Source organism: Cherax quadricarinatus, chromosome 76 (assembly GCF_038502225.1).
Source record: "Cherax quadricarinatus isolate ZL_2023a chromosome 76, ASM3850222v1, whole genome shotgun sequence".
NCBI lineage: Eukaryota > Metazoa > Arthropoda > Malacostraca > Decapoda > Parastacidae > Cherax > Cherax quadricarinatus.
Genome location: NC_091367.1, coordinates 8,708,868 through 8,728,992, shown reverse-complemented (window position 1 = coordinate 8,728,992; position 20,125 = coordinate 8,708,868). Strand labels below are relative to the sequence as shown.

The 20,125-nt window shown below is 37.2% G+C and overlaps 1 protein-coding gene across 1 annotated transcript in view; it reads right to left on the bottom strand.

Annotated features, from left to right (window-relative positions):
- Window positions 1-9,517: 9,517 nt before the first annotated feature.
- The window catches only part of Arfip (ADP ribosylation factor interacting protein arfaptin), a 79,713-nt gene continuing 69,105 nt past the window's right edge, over window positions 9,518-20,125 (bottom strand). The window contains exon 8 of the mRNA XM_053798240.2: window positions 9,518-19,687. Coding sequence (XP_053654215.1) covers window positions 19,675-19,687 — 13 coding nt within the window. The 3' untranslated portion in view covers window positions 9,518-19,674. The remainder of the gene's footprint in view (window positions 19,688-20,125) is intronic.

The window sequence follows — 20,125 nt, the reverse complement described above, 5'->3', positions numbered from 1 at the left end:
CATTATGTACCTCTGTAATTTTTTTACTACCGCCCACAGGATGGGTATGGGGTGCATAATAAACATATTAAACTAACAACTAACTCCAATACATCATTATTATAATTTTAATGAAGTGCTAAACCCTTAAGGATCATACAGCACTGACTTATCTAGTACAACACCTGGCTGTAGTGATCTTGAGAAGAGACTAGCTGATGGTTTATGTTTTTCCTTACATTATTTTTAGAATACTTGAAAACAGGTCATCAGGGCCAGGTGACATGTTTGGTTTCAGTCTATTTAGTTGTCTGAGGATCATGTCACTATTGACTTCGAAATTGCATAGTTTATTTTCATCCTAACCAGTATAACTATTGATTTCTGAGATCTCATTGGTATCCTTTTGTGTAAACACAGAAAGGAAATAAGTACGTATTGAAAATGGTACATATTTCTTAGTCTATTGCTCGAAATGCTCTGCTTAACTATGGGCTTCGGCATGCACCAGCAAATGTTACCCATTTTTTGTACAAACATTGTATCATGTGGAAATAAATATTTGACTAACAGTAAGCTGACCTGAGTTACATTGAAGTGGGCCAATCTTTTCGCTAATTGTACTCACCTAATTGTGGTTGCAGGGGTCGAGACTCAGCTCCTGGCCCCGCCTCTTCACCGACCGCTACTAGGTCCTCTCTCCCCCTGCTCCATGAGCTTTATCATACCTCGTCTTAAAACTATGTATAGTTCCTGCCTCCACTACATCGCTTGCCAGACTTCCACTTCCTAACTACTCTATGACTGAAGAAACACTTCCTAACATCCCTTTGACTCATCTGAGTCTTCAGCTTCCAATTGTGACCCCTTATTTCTGTGTCCCATCTCTGGAACATCCTGTCTCTGTCCACCTTGTCTATTCCACGCAGTATTTTGTATGTCGTTATCATGTCTCCCCTGACCCTCCTGTCCTTCAGTGTTGTCAGACCGATTTCCCTTAACCTTTCTTCATAGGACATTCCCCTTAGCTCTGGAATTAGCCTTGTTGCAAACCTTTGCACTTTCTCTAATTTCTTGACATGTTTGACCAGGTGTGGGTTCCAAACTGGTGCTGCGTACTCCAGTATGGGCCTGACGTACACGGTGTATAAAGTCTTGAACGATTCCTTACTGAGGTACGGGAACACTATTCTCAGTCAATAGAGTCAATAGAGACTAGCACCTTCCCGAAACTACTCAAGATGGCAAGGGTTACACCAATACATAAAGGTGGTGACCCTACAGACTTAAACAACTATAGGCCAATATCTAACTTACCATTGCTATCCAAAATCTTTGAGAAACTCGTGCACAGGAGACTGTATTCATTTATAACGGCTCAAAACATACTCAACCCCTGCCAGTTTGGATTCAGGAAAAATAAAAGCACTAATGATGCAATCATAAAAATGCTAGATCTGCTTTACACAGCATTGGAAAATAAGGAATATCCACTAGGAATTTTTATTGACCTAAGAAAAGCTTTTGACACAGTAAACCACGAAATCCTACTCCACAAACTTGACCACTACGGTATAAGAGGCCATGCGCTTGCTTATTTCAAATCTTACATTACTAATAGGTATCAGTACGTCACCATTAAAGACACAGCATCAGCAACACGGCCACTTGATACTGGAGTTCTGCAGGGAAGTGTCCTTGGTCCCCTGCTCTTCCTCATATACATCAATGACCTTCCAAACGTATCCCAACACCTGAAACCCATTCTCTTTGCTGATGACACGACTTATGTCATCTCTCACCCTAATCTTGCCACCCTCAACACCATTGTGAATGAGGAGCTGATTAAAATATCGACTTGGATGACAGCCAATAAACTTACGCTTAACACTGACAAAACTTACTATATTATGTTTGGTAGCAGACCAGGAGATGCACAAATTAACATTAAGATTGACAACACTCTAATTACCAGAAATAATGGGGGAAAATTCCTAGGCTTATACCTTGACAACAACCTGAATTTCAGCACCCATATCCAGCATATAGCCAAAAAAGTATCCAAAACGGTTGGGATCCTCTCCAAGATACGATACTACGTGCCGCAAAATGCCCTTCTCACACTATACCACTCACTTATTTATCCATACCTCACCTATGCTATTTGTGCTTGGGGATCAACTGCAGCAACACACCTAAAGCCAATAATAACCCAACAAAAAGCTGCAGTAAGAATAATCACTAAATCCCATCCCTGGCAGCACACCCCCCCCACTCTTCAAAGATCTAAACTTACTCCCAGTTCAGTACATCCACACTTACTACTGTGCAATCTATATCTACAGGGCCTTAAACTCTAATATCAACCTTGACCTAAAACGCTTTCTTGATAGTTGTGACAGAACCCACAGGCATAACACCAGAAACAAACATCTCTACGACATTCCCCGTGTCCGACTAAACCTTTACAAAAATTCAATGTATGTCAAAGGCCCTAAAATCTGGAATACCCTACCTGAGAACTCTAGAACTGCAGACACATTCATCACCTTCAAAACTACCATTAGAAAACATCTTATCTCCCTGATACACCTCGTCAACTAACTACACGAATACCACCTGGTGGTTCACACTTACACTCGCTCACTCATTTGACCATAAACAGAAATATTAATCTGTCTTAAAATAATGAATCATGTGATACTCCAATACTGAAACTATATACTGTGCCAAAACAAAAGCATTCACATTGCTAAACTCACAAACTAGTATTTAGTCACTTAGCCATAATACCAACTTACCTCATAATTTGTAATATTTTACAATTAAGAATAAAACTAAGTATGCCCGAAATGCCTAGCCATGCTGAGCGTTCTAGTGGTACACTCTGTAATCACAATTTTACTACATAAGAACATAAGAACGAAGGAACACTGCAGAAGGCCTACTGGCCCATGCGAGGCAGGTCCAAGTCTCCTACCGGCTTAAGCCAATGCACCCAACCTAGTCAGGTCAGGTCACATTGACTTAAGGGAGGAACACGGCAACCGACCTGGTAGCACAAGCTATCAGGTCTAACTCACACCCACCCACATCTACTCATGCATTTATCCAACCTATTTTTAAAGCTACACAACGTTCTGGCCTCTATAACGGTACTTGAGAGTTTGTTCCACTCATCCACAACTCTATTACCAAACCAGGACTTTCCTATATCCTTCCTGAATCTGAATTTTTCCAACTTAAAACCATTGCTGCGAGTCCTGTCTAGGCTAGATATTTTCAGAACACTATTTACATCCCCTTTATTTATTCCTGTCTTCCATTTATACACCTCAATCATATCCCCCCTAATTCTACGTCTTTCTAGAGAGTGCAGATTCAGGGCCCTTAGTCTATCCTCATAGGGAAGGTTTCTGAGACATGGGATCAACTTTGTCATCCTCCTTTGTACATTTTCCAGAGAATTTATATCCATTCTGTAATACGGTGACCAAAACTGTGCAGCATAATCTAAATGAGGCCTAACCAAGGATGTATAGAGTTGAAGAACAACCTGAGGACTCCTATTATTTATGCTTCTTGATATGAAGCCAAGGATTCTATTAGCTTTATTGCGAACACTTATGCACTGTTGTCTTGGTTTCAGATTACTGCTAACCAGAACTCCTAAATCTTTTTCGCAATCCGTAATATTAAGATCTACATTATTTAGTTTATATGTGGCATGGTTATTGTCCTGTCCAACATTTAGAACTTTGCATTTGTCTATATTAAACTGCATCTGCCACTTCTCCGACCTCTGCATCAGTCTATTCAATCTTCCTGGAGTGCTCGAATGTCATCGTCAGAATGAATTCGACGGCCTATTTTGGTGTCATCGGCAAACTTGCCGATGTCGCTCTTTATGCCCTCTTCTATGTCGTTTATGTAGATTGTGAACAGCAGGGGGCCCAACACTGACCCCTGTGGAACACCGCTCGTGACGCTTCCCCAATCTGATTTCTCCCCATTTATGCAAACTCTCTGCTGCCTATTTGTCAACCATGCCTCTATCCAGGATAAAATTTCTCCTCCTATTCCATGTGCTTTAATTTTCCTCAATAGTCTCTGATGTGGGACCCTGTCAAAAGCCTTACTGAAGTCCATATACACAATATCATATTCATTACCATGATCTACCTCCTCAAATACCTTAGTGAAAAAAGTTAATAAATTCGTAAGGCAGGGACGCCCCTTTGTAAAACCATGCTGAGATTCGTTGATTAATTTATGCTTTTCAAGGTGGCTACGAACTGCCTCGGCAATTATTGATTCCATAAATTTTCCCACTATGGAGGTTAGGCTTATTGGTCTTTAGTTCGAAGCTAAGGACCTGTCACCTGTTTTGAAAATAGGTATCACATTTGCCATTTTCCACTTATCTGGCACCATGCCAGTTTGTAGTGATATGTTGAAAAGATTAGCCAAAGGTGTGCTAAGCTCCTCTTTACATTCCTTTAGAACCCTTGCATACAGTTCATCAGGGCCTGGGGGTTTGTTAGGTTTTAATTTATCTATTTGCCTAAGGACCATGACACTTGTGACCCTAATAGTGCAGTTTATTATCGTCCTGTTCTACATAATTTATCATTACTGGAATATCGCTGGTATCCTCCTGTGTAAAAACTGAGAGGAAGTATGTGTTAAAAATTCTACACATTTCCTTATCACTGTCAGTGAGCTGACCCGAGGAACTTTTGAGTGGGCCTATCTTGTCCCTGATCTTACTTCTGTATACCTGAAAGAATCCTTTTGGGTTAGTCTTCGATTCTCTTGCAACTTTAACCTCATAATCTCTTTTTGCTTTTCTAATTCCCTTTTTTATTTCTCTCTTTAACTGAATATATCGATTTCTCAATTGCCCCTCTCCTCTTTTGATTTGCCTATATATGCCTCTCTTTTGACCAATCAGATATTTTAATCTATTGTTCATCCATTTAGGATCATTTTTGTTTGATCTGATTTCCCTATTTGGAACATAATTTGACTGAGCAGCTAGAACTATGCCCTGGAAAGCATCATATCGGCAACCATCACCACCTACCTGACCCTTAGTCAGGTCATTCCAGTTCAGCCCACCTAAGTAATTTTTCAGTCCTATGAAATCAGCCAAGCGAAAGTCAGGGACGGAGACTTGATTGCCATTTTTAGGGGAATTCCATGATATATTAAAACTGAGTGATTTGTGATCACTTTCCCCAAGCTCATCATTAACCTCAAGATTATTAATTAGTGTTTCACTACTGGCAAGAACCAAGTCAAGGAGGTTATTTCCCCTAGTAGGCTCTGTCACAAACTGTTTTAAAAAACAATCCTGGATCGTATCAAGAAAGTCACCTGACTCTAAATTTCCTGTCAAATTGCTCCAGTCAATCTGTCTATAGTTGAAATCTCCCATTAGCACAACATTTTCGTATGTAGATGCCTTACGAATTTCGTCCCATAGAAGTTTACTGCACTCCCTATCAAGATTTGGGGCCCTGTAAATCACACCCAAAATTAGTTTTTCTCGGCCCTCGAGAAGCTGTAACCAAACAGATTCAGTGGCTGACGCTTCTAGTTTAATATCTTGTCTAACACAACAATTTAAATTGTCTCTGACATACATCGCTACTCCACCACCTTTCCTGTTGACCCTGTCAGTGTGGAATAATTTATAGCCTTGTATGTGACATTCAGAGGGCATCTCTCTATCTTTCAGATTGAGCCAGGTCTCTGTTATAGCAATAATATCTATGTTTCCTGCACTTGCAATTAATCTTAGCTCATCTATCTTATTTCTTACACTCCTGCTATTAGTATAGTAAACCTTAAAGGAGCTAGTCCCTTGCTGCCCTCTGCTGTCCCCCTTTGTTTGCTGACCTGATCTATTGTCTTTATTTATAACTTCATGCTGAATGCCTTTTATACATTTACTGTTTCCAACCTAAGTGTTGCAACCTGCTTGTTTCCCACACACACCCATACCTCTATCTTCCATCAGTTTAAAATCATAGGCATTTCACCAATGGCCTTCTCAATCGAGTCTGCAAGTGCTACCACCCCAGCCCCAGAGAGATGTACCCCATCCCTTGCATACATATCATGTTTGCCATAAAAGTTGTTCCAGTTGTCAATGAATGGGATTGCAAGTTCCTTGCAGTATCTGTCTAGCCAGCAATTTACACCAATTGCCCTAGACAACCATTCATTTCCTACTCCCCTTCTAGGCAAGATGCTACATATGATTGGGATCCCTCCCTTAGACTTAATGAAATCTATAGCTGACCTGTACTTATCTAGCAGCTCTTCTCTCCTACCCTTCCCAATATCATTTCCACCAGCACTGAGACAGATAATGGGCTTGTTCCCATTACCTGACATGATATTATCCAGCCTGTTGACAATGTCCCCAACACCAGCTCCAGGGAAGCACACTCTATCTCTCATCTTCTTATTCCTATTACAAAAAGCACGGTCAATATATCTTACCTGAGAGTCACCAACCACAAGAATGCGCTTACCTCCATTAGCAGGGGCAGTAGTACCCTTACCTTCACTGGCCACTGAAGTACATTCATCCTGAAGAACAGAGAAGCGATTTCCTACCTTCAGATCTTCACTCTTAACTTTCCTTACTCTGATGCGCCTTCCATTACTGTGAACCACTCGCCACTTGTAGCAGGTGCTGGACTGCACCTCACTGCTGGTAGCCGTTGCTACCTCCCCAACTACAGCCTCCTCACAGCGAGAGACAGACTGCACCTCACTGCTAGACGCCTCATTCCCCACAACTCCAGCCACCTCACACTCTCTCCCAGACCCATTGAGGTGGACCTTCAGCCTCCTAATCTCCTCCTGGAGAAGCAAGACCTCCTCCTTCAACTCTCCAACCTCAGTTTTTAAAACACTGCAGAAGCAAGCCATGCTTTGTAACCGTCCACACTAATCCCCAAAGCAGCTCAGGGTCTGTGACCTCACGTGACGACTGACCACTGACAATAACCAAATTTCTGTAAACTCAGCATTGTAATCCTTATAGAGAATAAACTTTGAATTGAATTGAATTGAAAGCACCCATATGCCACAGCAGTTATCTGGTTAATGTGTGCTTCTGGCGATGTACTCGGTATTATACTCACTCCTAGGTCTTTCTTCTTGAGTGAGGTTTGCAGCCTTTGGCCACCTATGTGCCCGAAGGAAAGGCTGTCTTTGTTTCCCTTGCAAGCTTTATTTCATATTCTCTCAGCTTTCCTTATTCCTTTTTTGACTTTTAAATTGAATATACTGTTTAGTTGACCCTCACCTATAAATGCCCCTCTTCTCACCAAAAAGATGTTTTAGCCTATTGTTTATCAGGACATTCATATTTTATTTAAATACTCTATTAGGAATATATGCAGTTTGGCCATCTTATACATTATTATTATTATAATCAAAAAGAAGCGCTAAGCCACAAGGGCTATACAGCACCATCTTATACAATGCTTTGGAAAATGCTATACGTATTGACAACCATCATGGTGTCCTCACAGTTGTCAGTAGTAAGGTTACCTCAGTGTACACTACTCAGGCAATCCCTTATTATAATCAGAACCAAGTGCTAAACCCACAAGGGTCATACAGCACTGTGGTAATCCTTTAGACCTATATAATCTGCAGCACAAAAATGTTAGACCCTAACTTTGTTATAATTATTAAGGTAATTCGAGATGTTGAAAATAAGTGGCTTGTGATTTATTTTTCCATGATCTTCATTAACCTCAAGATAATCTATTAGAGAATTCTTGTTTCTCAGAATTAAGCCCAACAGGTTATTTCCTCTAGTTGGTTCTGATACAGACTGTTTTAAAAAGACAGTCCAGGACCATTTCAAGAAAGTCTGAAACTGCTCCAACCATTTTGCCTATACTTGGAGGGTGTTCAGGGGGTCAATACCCATGTGGTCCGGTCCATGATCAGGTCTCATGGTGGATTAGGACCTGGCCAACCAGGCTGTTACTGCTGGCCGCATGCAAACTCACATACGTGGCCTGGTGGCTAAAGCTCTCACTTCACACAGCAAGGGTCCGAGTTCGATTCCCAGCAAGGGTAGAAGCATTGGGTGTGTTTCCTCGCACCAGTTGTCTATGTTCCCCATTAGTAAAATGGGAACCTAGGTGTTAGTCGACTGGTGTGGGTCACATCCTAGGACAAAACTAACCTAATTTACCCAAAATGCTCTGCATAACAAGTGGCTTTCTATATAGTAGTACAGTGGTGCCCCAAGTTTCGTACAGCTCCCAACTCGAACAGTTATGCAAGTGTATTATTGTAAGTGCTTTTGTCAGTGTATTTTTGGGGGTATGAAACGGACTAATCTAATTTACATTTTTCCTTGTGGGAACAAGTTCGTTTGGTAACAGCACTCGAACAGCCTCCTGGAATGAATTATGGCCGAAACTTGGGGTACCGCTATGTCATTGAGGTCAGCTAGGCCTGTGTACCTTGTACGTGTACTTATAGAAATAAAGATTTTTTTCTTTTCAACAAGTCGGCCACTCCCACCTAGGCAGGGTGACCCAAAAAGAAAATATGTATTATTATAGTATTATAGTATTATTATAGTCTTCAAGCTGGCACTGGACAAGCACCTAAAGTCAGTTCCTGATCAGCCGGGCTGTGGCTCGTACGTTGGTTTGCGTGCAGCCAGCAGCAACAGCCTGGTTGATCAGGCTCTGATCCACCAGGAGGCCTGGTCACAGACCGGGCCGCGGGGGCGTTGACCCCCGGAACTCTCTCCAGGAAACTCCAGGTAACAGCCCAGCTGGTCAGGTACTCACATAAGGTGCCTGTCCAGCTCCCTCTTGAAGACAGCCAGGGGCCTATTGGTAATCCCTCTTATATAAGTATGCCGGGAGGCAGTTGAACAATCTTGGGCCCCTGACACTTATTGTGTTCTCAATAGCATACTCATGGCACCCCTGGTTTGGGGAGATGTTGCACTGCCTGCCGAGTCTTTTGCTCTCATAGGAAGTGATTTCAATGTGCAGATTTGGGATTAGTCCTTCTAGGATTTTCCAAGTGTATATTAAAGTGAAAAATCTCTCATTAAAACTACATTCCCATTTCTAGATGCCTTAGCAATTTTGGCCCAAATAAGTTTACCTGTAAGTTTACGCACAGTCACACACAGCGCCTGAAAAATGCAAGGTAATCAAGTTCGATCAAAGATTGTGTTAATTCTAATTCCTTGTAATAATGCAGTATATATTTACTTTATGAGCTAAATTCATATAGGCTATAAAATATATTAATTTTGTGTGTTCAACCCATCTGGGTCATGCAGCACTATGAATATGGGGAGTACCTTGACTTAAGTACACCATGTCCACTTATGCAATTACCACAAGCTATAATAAGATTGGTATATAATCCTTAATCTTTGGCTTCATGAAAGTCCAGACCATTTTCAATCTTCCAAAGCCCTTCAGTAGAAATATGCATTAAAAAAAATGGCAGTTAAGGATAATAAGTCTTTTCAAATCCAGATAAGTTTATTTGTTCTAACTATGCATTTTATGACAGTCTTTTACAGATGATCATAAAATTGTGCATACTACTGACTAGAACAACATACAGCGATCATGTGAAGCTTCTTACACTCGCCCAAGTTTTTACATCTCACTATTACACTCTTGCCAAATACTTGATATAAACATTGCCGATGGCTTCTTAACCTTAAGATTAAATTAAGAACTTAAAACAAAGAGGAACTTTGCTACTTCAGCCTAGAAGTCAAACCTATTCAAAATAAAATAATTTTTTTACTAAAATCTAGAAATCAAGAAAATTTTGAATACAAATTGTGCCAATGAAAAATCTAGAAGCCTTCTTTGTTTTATTATAAAGCTAAGTTAAATTTACACAAGACTGGTACAAATCTTCAGACAAAGCCTTAAGACAATTTTGTCAATACTGTATTGTACTAATTCCCACAGATTCTGTAAACTGTACTGTAATCTAATTTTGATTCTTTAAACAAGATTATTGGCATTAGCAATTCAACATTAATCTCACTGGAATAATGAAAATGTTACAACATACAGAATTAATGCACAGATTCTTTTGACCATTTAAATGAGCTTTCCATTTTGTGTTCAAGTGTTCGTGAAGTACAGGTACTCACTGGATTTAGAAAACTTTTACCTAATTATTAAATGAAGTGCATGTGGGTGAAGAATATAGCTGAAAAATACTATAAAAATAATAAAAAAAATAACAGCACTTTTCAAATAAACTCAATGGTATGGCACAGTATATGAATAAGCTCAGTGGTATGGTAGACATTATGCAAATTAACTCAGTGGTATGGCACACATTAAAGATACAGTACGTACTGACAACTGAAGAAAGTTGCATTCTAATGTAGCCTTCACACTATACTCAATATATTTTCTGAACTCATTAAGGCAAAATACTGGTAATCTGCCTATGTATTTAGCCAAGTTCAACAGATATTCTCAGACAGCAAGCCAAAATTAACTCTAAAGTAGCATTTATCTAATAACACAATTTAAATCTGCATTGATATTTAACACTAAATTAAGCAATACTGTACATGAGAACAGCTAACAATTTTCAATTATTTAATATAATCTTGTCAAAATTTGCCTTAAAAGTTAACCTGATAAACTATTAAGCTCTGTCATCTATTACAAACATTTCCAAGTAAAGTCTATCTTGTTTCTTAGCAATTAATGACAGATACATTCATTTCCTATAAAAATCCTTTGCATATCTATATTTGATAAGTCAAACTTGCTCATATACATGAGAAAATACTTATGTTCATCCACTTAATGGCTTGCACCTCAAAGTGTACATCTGCACTAACAGTCGATGGTCCATACACATTTTATGTTGGTTTACTGTAAAACTCAGTCCACGTAAAGCAGTAAGGCAAGTAGTTCCTTCTGTACGAGTTATCACTTACAACAACAAGTATATTCATAAAACTAATATCAACTTTTGCTATATATTTCATTATTTTCCAGACTTGATATTTATAGACTGTGATACATTCTACACATACATCCCATTTCCATGACTACTTACACTATGGAAGAATATGAGAAATGTAAGAATGTTTCGAAAAGAATAAAATGCTCTCAGTATATCGGTTAAATTTGCAGTATTTTTGCATACAGGCAAGAAATCCTGATGCACTGGCATGGTTATCACTACACTTAATGGCGATGAAAGCACTTTTAATGTGTGACAGTTGTTCCTAGTTATTAAGTGTTAATGTAGTTATTTTCACGTGAAAACAACTGGCAAGCTCAGTCGTAAATTTTTAACATTACTGTAAGTATTTAGTTTAAAAAAACAAGTACTGTACTGGAATGTACAGTTTATAATAGTAATAATAGTTATCAGTAGGTAGGGTCAAGTATATGTTTTACTGGATACAAAAGTGTACAGGAATGAAGAAAAAGATGGGTAGAGAATAAGCATTTATTGTGACATTTCACTATATAGTTCAAAACATTTGTCACAACCAATGCTTGTTATGCACCTGTCTTGTCTTCATACTGTATATAGGTTTTACATTTTAACATGATTCTCATCATTAATATCCCTAATCAAGACTTTCAATAACTAAGCCATTATAACAGAATATAAGTTATCCAAGGCACATGACTTGAATTAAAAACTCATAAATTATACAGCATGGCAAATGGGAAAAAATCTGGATGACAGTCTATAAAAATATAGTATTAGCTTCAACCACATACAACTCCCAAGAAAAAATTCACCCCTTTACCCCTACCTGTGCAAAAATGGTTTCAGCTTCTTGTGTCCTGCCACATTTACTCTACTGTACCTTGAAGGAAAATCCTCTAGCTCTATTGAGTTATGATGAAATTCATTATATTTCTTACGAGTAGAGTAACTTTTTTTCCTGCTAAGAGAGTTGGTAAAAGTATACGACTGCTACTGGGCCAATTTTGGCCATTAATTATAGCTTGAGTTGTACAATTTTAAGTTGGTTTTACAGTTAAGACATTGTTTTATAAATTGTAAAAAACATAACCAAACCAAACAAAATCCACCTAACCCAACCTGAAATATCCTAACATCAACTTAACCTTATCTCTGCCATCCATACTGGCCCATCTTTGTTTACATTCGGTTGGTGTATGACTGGCTGACACATGCTGCTCAGTTATAATACATATGTTTGCTATCTTCCAAAACAAAAATTTTCATAAGAAATAATTACTTATTCCATGTTGTACATAGGCCATATGTACAGTAGGTACTATATACAACTATATTCTGAGCAGTAGTCATAAATCATAGCCAAAAAGAGAAAGTGCTTTACATGTCTGAAAATACCTATCTGTCAGTGTTGTGAGTTAGTGGTTCTGGAGATTATTTTCCCCATGGAAATGCAGGATATTATAGGAGTAAGAAAGTTAGAAAGCACATAGGAAAGTAAAAGTATGTGTATACTAAATGCAAATAAGATTTGCCTATCATCTTGTGTGTTCACAAGACAAAGAAAATACTTGCAATTCTACCAGAGTTCAAAAATATTAACAAGCTTCCATTTCGTACTCGCATGACAGGATAGTAGTACAGTACCTCTCTAGATGACTGCTGTCTATTAGCTTACTGCCAGTTATTATATTTTATACCTAGTAACTGAAATTATGCAAACAACAGCAGACACTTAGAGCTAAATGTGAAGTGAAGTGTATGTGAAGTAGTAGCAGTGAAATTCAATTTTTTAGAGAGATATATAAAGCCTTTCTATTAAGAGCATAACGAAACAGAAATAAAAATTATAGGATAATGTTGTCGAATACTGTATGTAGTATTATTAATCTTTAAATCTATAAACTCCATAGTCCTGTACATTCACTTAAATGCACATCACATAAAAATCAGCTTCTTACCTGGTTCCTTACAAAATTGGCAGTGAATTGTAAAATATCTCAATTAATTAAACTCTGTGGGAGATGTATATTAAGTACAGCTAGAAACAAAACCATAACTCATCCTCAAAACACCTGACAATATCCCATAATCCACATATAGTACGTATATGCTTATTATAGCCATTATTTTGGGTAGAACATAAGAATAAAATCACATTGCAGTAGGCCTACTGGCCATGCTGAAATGGTCCTGCTCACACATACATTTCACTCATATACAACTACAGTACTGCCAGCCCATTGTAGTAATTCCTATATAAGATTACAAAAACATAAATAGAAGAGCACTACAGTAGATCTAATGCCTATGCTAGGTAGTTTCAACTTCCACCCAAGCATTCCAACTCATTTATCAGTTTAGTGCACAATGATGATACTGTGCAGTTCGTTTCCCTCTCCTACAACTTTGCCAGACTATTATTTTCCTATATCCTTTTGAAATCTGAATTTTGAATCCATGGTTCAGCATAATCCTACAGTCAGAGATGAATATGAAAATCTCAGATGCTGTGGTGGAAAGCCATTATAATATATACTGCACCATATGTGTGACCACAATTTAAAGACATCACTGATACTCCATTCCTCTGAGAGGTACAGCAATTTTATACATCTACTACTACAGGTTGACCATCACTTATCCGGCAATGAGTAACTATCAGGTTCCATCAGTAATCTGGCATTAATTTTGGCTAGCATAATTTCAAATTTCTGGGGTCACCACACCAGCCTGCTGCTACTGCTTGGTGGCACTACTTGCTGCATAAGTCATTTCAATTTCTTTTTCTCCATTTATTGTTAAAACCTGCTCACTTTTAGCCCTAGCCATGGTTCCAACAAATAAAAGAAATCCTTCTCATTGTGTAAAGCACCTACACCATACATTGTCCATAAAAGATAAGGTGGCTTTGAAGCCACTGTCAGTTGCTATGATGCATAAATATCACTGTTGGGTTAAGTGTATTCTAACCTAACCACTCTGTAATCTGGCAAAGTCACTAATCCGGCACCCTACAGGTCCCGATGATGCCGGATTATTGATGGCCGACCTGTACTGCTACTGCTGCTACACAATTCAAAAATATGTTTGATTAAATACATAGGTAGAAATAGATAGGAGAAAGTCGAACCTGTATAGTATGGACAAGTAAGCATATTGCAGTGCTTATCTTTTCTTACATTCTAATGTTTCTGTATACTAAGGCAATAAGAGTTATACATGAGTGGAAATGGTTCAATGAGAGTATGACCTTCCTAGTATGGCCCAGTAGGCCAACTGCAATGCTCCTCTTCTTATAAAGGAAAACAATTATTTGGCAGCAGAGGTGTACAAGAGAAGGGTTGGGAAGAGCAGGACTATCACTACAGTGCTCCTCTGTTCTCAATAGAGATTATCTTAGCTAATGTATGGAGCAAGCTGTACTACTGAATGGACCTCGCTGTAGTGACTCCAATACATCATCTCTGTCAGAGAATGGGCTTTTTATTTAACTTTTATAATTTCCTTTATTTTTAAGTGTTAAGCTCAACATCTCGAGTGTTACTCTACCATCCCTCAAAAACTAAGGTAGATGTATACATGACATGTATGAAAACGTATAGGGGCTAAAAGCTTACTGTGAATGCAGTAGGAAATGTAGAGATTTACAAACATTACTGTACCTAAAAAAAGTTATAATTCAATAATATTAGCATTTTTTACTACTGTATGCTCTCTTTGGTAAGTATAAGATAAAGTTATTTATAAAGATTTAGACATATGTCCTTATATAGTGGGAGGATAAATATATATGTCTCCAACTAAATTGTTGTGTTCCTGGCAGTTTAACTTGCAAACTAGTTGTATGATAAAAAACAAAGGATGGTTGTTTCACACATTCATTCTACAGTTCAGCAGATGGCAAACTTGAACTGGTTCATTAGTGCCCAGTTTTTTAGTCAAATGTGTGCAACATGGGCATTTGTAAATTAGGGGCACTCTTGTATTAAAATCAGAATGACTAAGGAAAGTCAGTTCTTTCATGCAACAAAAGAAAAATACTGTATATGCTGTAACTGTACTATTTATGGAAACTTTTTTGCTAGAGTAACTTTGTCCTTGTGCATTAATGATGCAGATGTAAGTACTGTACATGTTAGTACCCCCCCCCCCCCTATTCCCCAAGAACATTTCTGTCATTCCCTGATTATAAATTGTATTATAAAAGTTTTTAAAAGTGACTGCAATATTACTGGCATCCACTCACAAGTTGGGTTACACTTCCTGTCTGCTCACTGAAGACAATAACATCCAGTAGTGTACTGTATTTTGTAATGACAAAATGTTTAAAATATTGACACTGAACATTTCAGTAGTGTGAGCTTTATCAAGACTTGATAAACCTAACAATAAAGACACATGTTTTAATAGACTTCACACATGAGCTAGATGTTTAATAGAACTCACATTTGAGCAAAATGTTTAATACAGATCACACTTGAGTGAAATGTTTAATAAAACTCATAATTGAGCCATATGTCATTAAATAAAGACATGCATTTTGCTTTCTAAGTAAAATATTTTACTGTACTGAATTTTACTCACACGTCTCTACAATATCTCATTTGGCTAAGACATCAGTTTCTTGGTGGCCATAGACTACTGCCTTTAATACGTCAAAATATCATTAAATCAAAGGAATGATCCCAGAGCACACACTTCTAATAACTTATTTATGAGAGCTAAACTTGGTGCAATTAAATACTGTAATAAATTTTCATTACAGCAGTAAAATTCAGATTTACAAAAATATATCTGCATACAGTACATAAGTTCTTAATGTATAACTTGATAACAAATTACAGTATACTAATACTGCAAAAAAGTTCTGAAGATACATGATATAGTCAGTAAATCAAACTTCTGATCTAGGCTGTGTAGGTAAAATATATGCTGTACTGAATTAGATCTAACCATGATGCTAGAATTTTAGTAACTTGTGGGAAATATGTTTTCTTCACTCCAGGTTTGGTCTTGATTAATCAGCTTGTTGGTGAAGTAAACAAGCACAGGTCTAAAATTATCCATTACCATGTAAGTACAAATTTATTAGTTTTTTCTTTTTGCATTGATGTTTTGATTTTTTAAAATAAATTTTATGGATTATGCTTTAAACCAGAACATAGTGCCAAAATATATGGCTAATCAGTTCTGGTTAACTGTTAAAATAACTTAAGATAAACAGTGATAACTTTTAACCATATCTAAACATATTATTTAGTAGTGTACCTGAACAGTACATAAACATACATCTAAATGGGATATATGATTCCCACCTTCAAATAGTCTTAGAGCTTTAAAACAAGCTAACCAGCCTGGAATCAATAGTTTGGCAACATTTTAATTACCGGCAAATTAGGAAAATTAAAGGAATTCTGCTCAGTAAGAGCAGGACATTGATCACAGATATATTTTTAATGGTGTGGCAATTATTTTAAATAATTCCAAAAAGCTACTAACACTCAAGGGGTCTATCGAGAGAGTAGATTGAGCGAGGGTCATTTACTAGTTATAGTAATCAGTGACAAGAAAGTATGCTGCTTTTTAATTTTTAAATAAATGTAATACAGCACAGTAGTATTATTAATTTTCTACCCATATTTAACAAAATTGTAGGTAGTAGGTTGGTAGACAGCAACCGCCCAGGGAGGTACTACCGTCCTGCCAACTGAGTGTAAAACGAAAGCCTGTATTTGTTTTACATGATGGTATGATTGCTGGTGTCTTTTTTTCTGTCTCATAAACATGCAAGATTTCAGGTACGTCTTGCTACTTCTTACACTCAAGTCACACTACACATACATGTACGAGCATGTATATACACACCCCTCTGGGTTTTCTTCTATTTTCTTTCTAGTTCTTGTTCTTGCTTATTTCCTCTTATCTCCATGAGGAAGTGGAACAGAATTCTTCCTCCGTAAGCCATGCGTGTTGTAAGAGGCGACTAAAATGCCGGGAGCAAGGGGCTAGTAACCCCTTCTCCTGTATAGATTACTAAATTTAAAAATAGAAACTTTTGTTTTTCTTTTTGGGCTACCCTGCCTTGGTGGGATACGGCCAGTTTGTTGAAAAAAAAAAATTAACAAAATCTATTATTTATAATTAAACTAGTTTGGCCAATTATCTCAGACCATAGTTCCATCCCATGAAATCTTGACAGGGCCTACTAGTTTTAAGAGTAATGATTAGTAAATTATGCTGAATTTTTTTTTTTTTTTTATGTTGGCTTTCATGTACTGTACAAGAATTAAGTGTCATTTATATGCATTAAATATGAGCTACTGTACTGTATAAGAACTAGATGAATCATTATATTCAAGGAAAGTGTTGAATCCATCATGGTCATTAAGTGCTGCAGAATAACGTTGAAAGAGGATGGTAGAGGGGGAAGAGAGAGGAGTTTTTAGTGAAAGACAGTGGCAAAAGGAAGGAGTTAAAGTAGGAGGTCAATATCAGTATCAGTGACCAACAGAGAGAGAGATGGATACATAAGTATGTCAGGGCACTGAAGGAGAGGTTGAAAATGAACCCAACATGCTCTGTGATGAAGATGACAGTCGCAAGATACCAGGCTGTTAAAATGGCTTGACATTTCTCGGGGTTCATTGCTGTAATCAATACTGTACACAGGCACAAGCTTGCAAGAGATGAGAGAGTAACAAAAAATATCAGAAAAATGGCAACTAAATAGTTGGAAATTAAAAAGTACTGTATTGAGTTGCAGAAAACACCTGAACTCTAGCATGGCCAGTAACCCAGCAAAAGACAACTTTTTTGTCTGCTGAAGATGAGGCACAGCAAGCACTGTGGATGGACGAATGAGAAGGGGGATGGGAATGTGAGGAACCACAGGTTTACAGAGGCACAGCAAGCACTGTGGATGGACGAATGAGAAGGGGGATGGGAATGTGAGGAACCACAGGTTTACATTCTTGCAATGTGCTTTAAGTCCCTGAGGCTACAACAAATGATGAGGCAGATGTGGTTGAATGTGGATACTAGCAACAAAAAAGCATGCAACTATATGACAGTACTAGCCAACTGCAGCAGTTGACTTTGGATCATAAAGGTAACGGGAAAACAGCTATATGTCCCATACCATGAGAGCTTTCACAGCTCATTTTGCTGGATGACCCACATGGATTTATTGCTTCACATACATAATGCTGTTAAATTACTACCATTAGTGTACATATCAATAGCATAAGTGTGACTGGAAATGATGAGGGACAAGTGAACATGATTCCAAAGCAAAATTAATAATTCAGGAATAGAAGAGGGAAGAGGACACACTTGAACCACATGGACTTTCTAAATACAGGAAGAACAAAGAGAGGAGGTAAGTCAAAGGACTTAGTATTTTTATTAAGTGTATACTGAAGGGATGCAACAAAAAGGGAGTAATGACGACTGCCTTTCTAAGACAAGTAATAATTTTATTGGTCAAAGAATCATGGTTATGAAAATAATGATAATAGCGACAATGGATATTTTGATAGCTGTACTCCACATACAGTCTTTAAATAGAGGACAACTGAAAGGTCCCCAAACACAAATGAAATCCAAATACTGAATGTTATCTATCTTAGTAAGAGTAGCTAAAGAAGCAGAAGAATAAATCTCATTCTCATAGTCTAGGTCACACTATCGTGCCTTGATGGGAAATGGCCAGCATGCAATATGGTAAAAAGAAAAACCATAGAAATACTATATTCCTGTCAAATAAGTATGAATCAGGTTACATGTCTTTGCACAGTGGAAAGACTGCTGATAAACATGCAAAATGTGACGTAAATTTTACAAAACTGTAATTAAGGTAAGTTATAGCTATGTCATGTAAATTATTTTCAAGCTTATATATTTCCTTTTTTTTAATACTACTTTAATATACTATATTACTAAATCAGAGCCCCAGAAATATTACAACAAAAATTATATAATTTTATGCTAAAATCTCTTATATTACAGAAACAATATCTCTATTTTACCAACAGCTCCTTGATATTCACTAAACTTTACATAGCAGTTGACCACATAAATACAGTCCAGTATAAGAAAAGCAAATTCTAACTTCTTTATAAAGGATACAAGAGTATGCTTCCTGGGCAAACTAGCTAGTTTAGAGATCTGCAGTACCAGCCATTTTTATCAAAGCACCCACAAATATAGATTCAGAAAAAATTTCCACAAATTAAATGCATTTTATTACTAAAATATAGTTATGTCTTTGCTAAAAAATTTCAAAATGATTTATAAACAAGCCATAATAAAGAATAGTCAAACATTTATAAACCAATATCTTTAACTTACCAACTGTCTTACCATTTCTTCTTTTCGTAATTAATCGTTTCACAGTTGTTAATGCTCTAAGGAAGGGGGGAAAGCATGTCAGTGAAGAGAGTATTGTGTATCATTACACTGAATGTATTGTGTACATTAAAGTGGCCAAGACAGTAGAATGAGTTTCTGAATTACAAGTTCTTCAGCACTTAAAGTTACAGAAGGAAGGATAACTCTGGTTTCATTTAGGAATTTTTAACCAATGGCTACAAGGGTTACTTAACATATTCCCTAGTCCCTGCTGGACATAAGACACTGGCTCTACATTATACAAGAAACACCTCATACTTGACAATGGCCACACATCTGCTAGTATTCACCCCTGTAGGAAGAACACAGTATATGAGATAAAATACAAACACAACAAAATACTGAACTGCTGAATCCTCAACTGACTATCATTGGATTAAGGCAATCTTATTAATTCATTGTCATAATAATAACAGTATAATTATTTATAGCAGAAAACTTTTCATAAGTTTAAGCTTAAAAAGTAAAATTTCCAGTGTATATATACTGTACATTGTTAAAGGCTGGACACTGATATTCAACATAAAGCTTTATACAAGTTAACATGCATTATGTATTTAAGGATTTGGTGAATAAATAAAACTCTTCAACCAATAAAAAGCTTAAGCCTATAAAAGTTATATTTAAACAAATAATCATATACAAATACATGGGGTTTCCTAACTTACCAATGCCCAAGTTACAATAATTCATGATTATGAAAGTACACAGTTCAAAAGATTTATTTACC